The sequence below is a fragment of the Bombus bifarius genome, unplaced genomic scaffold (genome assembly GCF_011952205.1).
Source record: "Bombus bifarius isolate JDL3187 unplaced genomic scaffold, Bbif_JDL3187 scf7180000009524_frag, whole genome shotgun sequence".
NCBI classification, from domain to species: Eukaryota; Metazoa; Arthropoda; class Insecta; order Hymenoptera; family Apidae; genus Bombus; species Bombus bifarius.
Genome location: NW_022885176.1, coordinates 2,284 through 11,275, shown reverse-complemented (window position 1 = coordinate 11,275; position 8,992 = coordinate 2,284). Strand labels below are relative to the sequence as shown.

The following is an 8,992-nucleotide window of genomic DNA, read 5'->3' as shown; positions in this document are numbered from 1 at the left end:
TAAGCGTCATAGCGAAGCAAACACAATTAGAGATACGTGATTATTGACTCTTGATAGTTAATCGTTAATCGTTAATTGTTGTTCATCGTTAATCGTTAATTGTTTTTGATCGTTCATCGTTAATCGTTAATTGTTGTTGACAGTTAATCGTTAGTCGTTAATTGTTGATCATAAATTGTTGACTGTTGATTGTTAATAATTTAATTAACTTTTTTGTTGAACATCAAGAGTATTTCTTGTGGGCACCTTCACCCACTATCCACCTCACATCGTTATTCTACATACGGAAGGCAAGATTGATATCAAGTTCGAAGGACAGACCGCAGAAGTCTGGTCTCTGCTATTACCACGAGACCTTTCGAGACCGCGCAAGGAAGTGCCGGGCCCCTTGCAACTGGACCCAGTGAAACGAGACCAGCCGTCCGTAAACGCGGCATGTGGCGATGGCTTTAGTATCCCGTCGCATTTTCGTGACGGACAGGGCACCAAGGATCTCTTTCCTTGTGAACACCGGTGTCAATATAAACGTATACCCGTGCAACAAACTACGCGGATCCGCGAACAAAGATACGTACGAGCTGTTCGCGGCGAATCGAGTGGTCGAAGCAAACCGAAAACGCCTTTCGCGAGTCAAAACGCATCGTCTCTGACGCCACAATGTTAGTGTCACGACCGGCATACTTCAAATCCGATGGACTGACGATGGAGATAAAGATGTGGCGGCACTCGGCGACAATCGGCGGCAATATCGCTGAAGTGTCTAATGAACCATCAACATCCCAACGGTCCTTCCGCCGAAGGTTCTAGAAGAAACAGCACGTGGCAACGGTCGCGGACGCCTAGCAAATGCAAATGCATGGTGGGGATGTTGAGGGATGACAAAAGAAAGTAATCGGATTCGATCGAAAGTCAAATCATAAGAGCTTCAGTCTTGGAAAGTCACGCCTAGGGTTTGGAAGTGGATTGTAAAGTGAATTGTTGTTAGAAAAAAAATAAAGTTTCTTTTTTTTATTTACACCTCAAATTTCTTTTTTTATTTTGTTATTTTACGTGACATTAGCGCATCCGGTATCGGCAACAGCGCGTGAACGACAAATGGCAGCCGCTAGGATTTGTTACAAAATCTTTGTCTCCCGTGCGATTAATTCTGTATTTAGAATAATTTTAAATATATTTGACAATATCAAGTATCAACTCGTCACGTCATTATTTAAATCATCCACCACAAATCCAAAAACAGAATAAGGAAAACAGAGAAACGAACAAATAGAAAATTAAGTTGCTAACATGTTTTTCTATAATAATATTTTAACATCAATATTGTAATACGCAATGTGTTACGCCGCCTAAAACATCTGCACGCCAGCCTGCGCGACCGGACAACAACCGACCTGCGTAACGTCACTTCGACCCTCAATAAACTTAAGGACCCACCATAACTTTCACTTCCCTGTATTGTTTCGCCATGTGTCTTCAATCCGTTTGTCTTGAAGAATTTCTAAAGCTTAAAAATATTCTCGAAACACAGTCGGTTTTTAGAGAGGTCCTTGGGTTTATTAGTCGCACTTAAAACACGGAGAAAGCGGGTATGCACCCATTAGGAAAATCCGAATAGCCCTGTAATAAAACAAGCTAGGTTTTTCTCACGCACACAGTCATCTATCCACCACGATGGTAGGAGACATCCTACTCATCCCTTCGAGCAGTAGTGCAGGTCATGACCAATCGACACCGCGGTTCGTTACCTTCACTTTTCCTAACGAAAGTGGGAACAACGAATCCGCGTTCTTTAGGCACAGGGGCACACCCACACCGAACTTTTCTTCCGTATTAGAAAAAGAGCGACAGACAGTCTAAAAACTAACGCCTAACGCGGCAGTCTACACATAGCGCGAGAGTCGCATACTTCACGCAAATCTTTTGTCGGTTCTCGGTGTTGTCGAACACACATCTTCTCTCCTAAATATATTATAGTGCTAAGTCCATTAATACATTAATTTCCATTATAAGAGCCCTGCTCTAGCGTACATATCTATCGCATCTTCGTGCGACAAGTTGTTAACTATTTATTTCTCTACGTCAGTGTAATCTAAGTGTTGGAAATATATAATTTATAATTCTGTGAATCACAGTGCTATACAAACTCAATCACCCCTATTATCTCAACGGAAATCAGGGGATCGATCAATTCGTGGTGTCGATTGCTATAATCGTAACGGGGATTTACGACCCCCGTTGACGTCTCTCCTCGCGATTACGTCTCCCCGCAATTGGTCGAAATTTACATGGTCCTTCGAGCCGGATTTCGTGCCGCCAAAAAGTACACTGACCAGTGACTATACAGTGTCGCGTGAAATCCAAGTTCCAACCACTTAGTCAACTGATCAAGGGAACCGCCATCGGAGAGGAGCACCTCCGTCGCTCAGCATCTACACGAGCCCACGCCGCATCGTAACGATTGTCAACCGAATCCCAGATCAACGTCCATTTGATCAAGGTAAGATCGTTCATATTATTAAAATCAAATATGGCCCAAGCTGAACCAATCAGCACGTTACGGCGGAGACGAGGCACCCTAGCCGGTCGACTTGCAACCATAAGGCGCGAACTCGATGAATACGTAGCGTCTGGGAAGGCAAACAGAATCTTCCTAACATCTTGCCGCAGCTCGTTCGATGAACTTTGGAGGAGGATACTCGCGGTTCAAGAAGAGTTAGATGGGTTAGATGAGGGGGAAGATGCGCGTGTAGCTTCGTTATCGCAAGAGCATCGGGAGCTTGACATGCGGTTCCTAGGTCTCTTTGAGCAAATGTCAGCAACAACCCCGTCGACAACAAAAACAGGCGAGACATGCCGGAAACCAGAGCCGACCACCGTTCCAGAGGTCCGCGTGCCCCAATTCGACGGTGCCCTCGAGAACTGGACCTATTTCTACGACACGTTCTCATCCATAGTGGACCGTAACGAAAGTTTGACGAATGTCCAAAAGTTCCAGCATCTACGCTCATCTATAACTGGACGGGCCGCACAGAGTATCCAGTCATTAGAACTTACAGAGGCCAACTATCCCATCGCGCTTGACACACTGAAGGATAAGTTCAACTGCCCCCTCCAAATCTGCATGCGCCATTGGAATTTGATGCGCAACTATCCGGAAATCAAAAAGGAAACTCCAGAAGCCCTAGAGGATTTGTTGGAAACCATCAGCGTAAATCTAAAGGCGCTCGAACACCTAAAAGAGCCCGTCACATCAAATATAGCGATTATCGAATTGATCGCGTCGAAATTGCCCTCGTCCAGCCTGCGTAAATGGCAACGCACACTGCCCCGCCAACAGGTGCCATCCTATCAGCATCTGATAGACTTTCTCAAAACACGGGCGAACGGGACTCAATTCCTCTCTAAAGAGAAGGAATCAAAAGGGTCAACCCACAAACACCACAGTCAGCGAACAACCACACCGCATGGGCGAACCCTTGCTACAACCAGCAGAACGGTGGTGTGTCCGACCTGCAACGGACCTCACGAGATCAGACACTGTAAAATCTTCAAGGCCAAATCATCGACCAAACGTTTTCAGATCGTGAAGAAGGCATCGTTGTGTATAAATTGCCTAGGCAGAGGACATTCGCCGACACAGTGTACATCGGGTTCGTGTCGTATCTGCGGTCACCGACACCATACTTATCTACACCGCGAACAAACCCAGGTAGACTCACGGTCGTCGAGCGGTCGATCTTCGAGCGGTCGATCGTCAAGCGGTCGATCGTCAAGCGGTCGATCGGCAAGCGGTTGGTCGCTGAGCAGTCGGTCGTCGGGCAGTCGCGCACCGAGCGGTCGGTCGTCGGGCAGTCGTTCATCACACAAGCGAGCCTCCACCGAACAATCACCATCTGGATCATCGAAGTCGCGGTCGTCCCACAAGTCGAGGCGAACATCCGACACTTCACGGAAACATACATCTTCGGCTCCAAGAGGTACGAAAGAGCATGCCTCGTACGAGTCACGCTCAGCCCGGATCAAGAACACCACCCCAACCTCCTTGTCCAAGTCCCAACCGGGGCAAAACTGACTGTCTGAGACTACGACAGCAAGGGGGATCGGACTAACAAACACATCTCCCCACACCCCTCTGCATCATGATCTGTTGGCCACAGCACAGATCAAGGTTTTGAACAAACAGGCACATCCAATCCGAGCCCGAGCATTACTCGACACTGGGTCGAGCATGAACTTCATGACCGACAAGCTCGCGAATTCCCTCGGTATAAAGCAAAGGAGATGTGCGATCCAGATCGGAGCCCTCGACAATTTGAGCACCACGGCAAAACGATACACCACGGCAAAACGATACACCACGGCCACAATCACGTCGACGGACGGCAAGTATAAGAAAACATTGAGATTTCTTGTTATCCCGGCCATATCGACCTTCATACCAAGCGAGCCCATCGACCCCTCGAGTCTGGGATTACCCAGAAATATTCAACTAGCCGATCCACAATTCCATTGCCCAGCCCCGATCGATGTCTTACTTAGTACCGGATCAACATTTGCGTCGCTGTGCATCGGGCAGGTCAATCTGGCGCAACCAGGCCAACCTGAACTACTTCTACAAAAAACACGGTTCGGCTGGGTAATCGGGGGGAGTCCAACGTCCCAAACCGCGATAAATACGTTCCACGCAACCACAACGGCTCTGCAAGAGGACCTCGCACGGTTTTGGGAGATCGACGAGGGACCGGCCACTACTCATCTTTCGGAATCTGAACGACTATGTGAAGAACATTTCCGAAACCATGTCCGACGAACCAAGGAAGGCAGATACATCGTTGCATTACCATTCAACGAAAAGCTTTCCTCACTAGGGTCATCGAAGGCCGCTGCAATGAGCAGGCTCGCCTCTCTTCATCGTCGATTCCAACGCGACAAACAATATGAAACCGCGTATAGTGTTGTGATTCAAGAATATTTAGACTTGGGTCACATGACGAAGATCAACACGGATCACGCCACCGACCACGGATATTATTTACCAGATCACGGCGTGATTAAGGAATCGAGCGACACCACCAAGCTCCGGGTTGTGTTCGACGGCTCAGCATCAAGTACCACGGGAGTGTCTCTAAACGACGCCCTTCATACGGGCCCGAAATTACAAGAAGACCTGAGAAACATCCTATTGAGATTCCGGTCATTTCAATATGTCCTTACCGGCAACATCGAGAAAATGTACCGTCAATTCATCCTACGTCCAGAAGATCGTCCTTATCAAAAGATTCTGTGGCGTGCCGACAACGGAGAGATCGAAACATACCGATTCAACACCGTAACGTTCGGTCTATCCGCAGCCCCGTATCTGGCCATCCGATGTCTCAAACAGTTGGCAGAAGACGAGGGACCTCGATTTCCGAGAGCAGCGTAGATCCTACGGCGAGACTTCTATGTCGACGATGCGTTGACCGGAGCCGATACAAAGGACGAAGCCTTATCAGTCAGGAATGATCTCACGAAATTACTTAAGCTAGCCGGTCTAAATATCCGCAAATGGGCATCAAACGATCGGGGTCTGCTACGAGGGCTACCTGAGGAAGACACCAACCAGAAATTACATCTCGGTGAGTCATCCATGTTAAAAACACTCGGCGTCTTTTGGGATTCAGCCGACGATGCCATACTATATTCGGTCAAGACGAACAGTGACACTTCCCGAGTCACAAAGCGATCAATCAGCTCAGTCATCGCACAAATCTATGATCCACTAGGATTGCTCGCGCCGGTAATCGTTCGAGCAAAAATGATTTTGCAACAAGTCTGGACATTGAAGGTAGATTGGGACGAATCCCTTCCGACAGACGTACACACCGAATGGATCAAATACCACACCCAATTGCCGTTGTTAAATGCGGCAAGGTTCCCTCGGAAGACCATCATAGAATCCGCAACGAAAATTGAGCTACACGAATTCTGTGACGCTAGCGAAAGGGCATATGGGGCGTGCGTCTACGTGCGGACAACGGACCGAAAGAACAATATTTGGACTCGGCTCCTCACGGCGCGGTCGAAGGTAGCGCCGCTCAAATCGCTCTCCATACCACGTCTCGAATTAAGCGGGGCACTTCTTTTGACGTCCTTGATTTCGTCAATACGACAGGCCCTGACGACCAAAATATCGCGGATAGTATACTGGACTGACTCCACCATCGTGCTCCATTGGATCAGGTCTTCGCCGCACACCTTGAAAACATTTGTGGCGAATCGAGTCGCTGAGATACAGACCAAGACCAATATCTCCGACTGGCGTCATGTGCCTACCGACGATAATCCAGCGGATCTCATCTCCCGAGGCCAGACGCCCAAGGAATTCCTATGTCCGTCCATTTGGAAAAACGGGCCAAGGTGGCTCCTGCAAAGCGAAAACTATTGGCCGGTCTGGAGCCCGACACCGGTAGTCGACCTCCTGGAGCAAAAGAAGACGATCTGTCTGAGGACGAATATTAACGACAACACACTCCTCCATCGTTACTCGTCTTGGCCAAGACTAATAAGAATCGTCGCCCGGTGTCTTCGATGGAGACATAAGCAACACCGATCTGCCCATCTCACCACAGACGAATTGACTGCAGCGCACAACAGACTAATAAAAATATTACAATCCAGTCATTTCGCGCCTGAAATTCGGATCCTCCAGAAAAATCGAAGCGAGGACGTTGGAGGGAAACTACAGCCATTAAACCCCTTCCTCGACGAAGATGGGCTACTCCGGGTAGGAGGACGACTAACCAACTCCGCCATACCCTTCAGCCAAAAACACCCGATCATCCTACCGAAATACCCGGTGACAGAGCTAATTATAGAGCAAGAGCACCGGAACAATCATCACACAGGGACACAAGCTACACTATACGCGGTGAGACTGCGCTATTGGCCGATCGACGGCCGTAGCCAGGTATGGCGCACTCTCAGAAGGTGCGTCCGCTGCTGCAGAGCCAACCCTCCACCAGTGGAATACTTGATGGGTGATTTGCCAGAGGCGCGTGTTACCGAATCGCGGCCGTTCATGAACGTCGGAATCGACTACTGCGGCCCATTCTACATCAAGGAGAGGAGGGACCGCAACCGACGTAAAATCAAGACGTACGCCGCCATATTCGTTTGTCTGGCGACAAAGGCTGTCCACGTAGAGTTAGTCAGCGACCTAACCACCGACGCCTTCTTGGCCGCGCTACGCCGTTTCATCTCGCGGCGAGGATACTGCGCAACGATCCTCACCGACAACGGCACCAATTTCGTCGGGGCTAATCGGGAGCTGCAAGAACTCCGGACCCTATTGCAGTCCGACGACCACCAGGATAGGGTACAGAATTTTCTCGCCGACCGACAAATACAATGGCGTTTTAATCCTCCGAACTCACCACATTTTGGCGGCTTATGGGAAGCCGCGGTTAAAGCGTTCAAACGCCATCTCATCCGCGTGGTCGGCACGGAGCTCCTGACCTTTGAGCACCTCAACACCCTTGTGATCGAAATTGAAGCCATTCTCAATTCACGCCCACTGACTCCCATCTCATCCGATCCGAAAGATCTTCCTGTCCTCACTCCCGGATATTTTCTAATCGGTGACACACTAAGCAGTTTACGGGAGCGTGATTTCAGGACAGTTCCATCAGGCCGGCTATCCAGTTGGCAGCGCATTCACCAGATTAAGCAGCACTTCTGGAGCAGATGGTATCGAGAATACCTAAATGAGCTAACCCGCCGCAACAAATGGGACAAGGGCAAACATAACATTCGTGAAGGCACCGTAGTAATCCTCAGGGAGGATAACGTGCCCTCTATGCAGTGGCCTTTGGGCCGCGTAATCAAGGTCCATCCAGGAGCCGACGGAATCATCCGGACCGCTACCGTGCAGACGGCAATAAGCATCCTGGACCGCGGTGTCAAAAGACTGGTCCCCTTACCCATCCACCCAGATCCAGTCGAAGCCGAACGTCCACACGGAGCGAAGGAGGTCACCAACGACGCACCTGACTCCACAGCCAGAATTTTATCGGTGCCCTCGCAACGGGGGGAGGATGTTACGCCGCCTAAAACATCTGCACGCCAACCCGCGCGACCGCACAACAACCGACCTGCGTAACGTCACTTCGACCCTCAATAAACCTAAGGACCCACCATAACTTTCACTTCCCTGTATTGTTTCGCCATGTGTCTTCAATCCGTTTGTCCTGTAATAAAACAAGCTAGGTTTTTCTCACGCACACAGTCATCTATCCACCACGATGGTAGGAGACTCCCTACTCATCCCTTCGAGCAGTAGTGCAAGTCATGACCAATCGACACCGCGGTTCGTTGCCCTCACTTTTCCTAACGAAAGTGGGAACAACGAATCCGCGTTCTTTAGGCACAGGGGCACACCCACACCGAACTTTTCTTCCGTATTAGAAAAAGAGCGACAGACAGTCTAAAAACTAACGCCTAACGCGGCAGTCTACACATAGCGCGAGAGTCGCATACTTCACGCAAATCTTTTGTCGGTTCTCGGTGTTGTCGAACACACATCTTCTCTCCTAAATATATTATAGTGCTAAGTCCATTAATACATTAATTTCCATTATAAGAGCCCTGCTCTAGCGTACATATCTATCGCATCTTCGTGCGACAAGTTGTTAACTATTTATTTCTCTACGTCAGTGTAAACTAAGTGTTGGAAATATATAATTTATAATTCTGTGAATCACAGTGCTATACAAACTCAATCACCCCTATTATCTCAACGGAAATCAGGGGATCGATCAATTCGTGGTGTCGATTGCTATAATCGTAACGGGGATTACGACCCCCGTTGACGTCTCTCCTCGCGATTACGTCTCCCCGCAATTGGTCGAAATTTACACAATGTGAAAATGAAAAAATTGGAAGCAACCGAACTACGGATGAAACTAAATCACTTCGCTGCTGGTAAAGATAACTTTTAGTGTTATAAACATAA

General features: G+C 48.7%; 2 protein-coding genes across 2 annotated transcripts; both read left to right on the top strand.

The window, feature by feature from the left end:
• Positions 1-2,527: 2,527 nt before the first annotated feature.
• On the top strand, positions 2,528-5,425 carry LOC117215327. The gene is made up of 2 exons (XM_033461697.1): positions 2,528-3,650; positions 4,158-5,425. The coding sequence occupies exons 1-2, from the start codon at positions 2,528-2,530 to the stop codon at positions 5,423-5,425; spliced, it is 2,391 nt and encodes a 796-aa protein (XP_033317588.1).
• A 372-nt stretch (positions 5,426-5,797) lies between these two features.
• On the top strand, positions 5,798-8,140 carry LOC117215326. The gene has a single exon (XM_033461696.1). It carries the CDS (start codon positions 5,798-5,800, stop codon positions 8,138-8,140), a length of 2,343 nt encoding a protein of 780 aa, XP_033317587.1.
• Positions 8,141-8,992: the final 852 nt, after the last annotated feature.

Excerpts from the sequence above, each read along its gene's own strand:
- LOC117215327 (XM_033461697.1), top strand. The coding sequence starts at position 2,528 with ATGGCCCAAGCTGAACCAATCAGCACGTTACGGCGGAGACGAGGCACC. Across the intron at positions 3,651-4,157 it reads GCCGACACAGTGTACATCGG|CACAGATCAAGGTTTTGAAC; the intron begins GTTCGTGTCGTA and ends TGTTGGCCACAG.
- LOC117215326 (XM_033461696.1), top strand. The coding sequence starts at position 5,798 with ATGATTTTGCAACAAGTCTGGACATTGAAGGTAGATTGGGACGAATCC.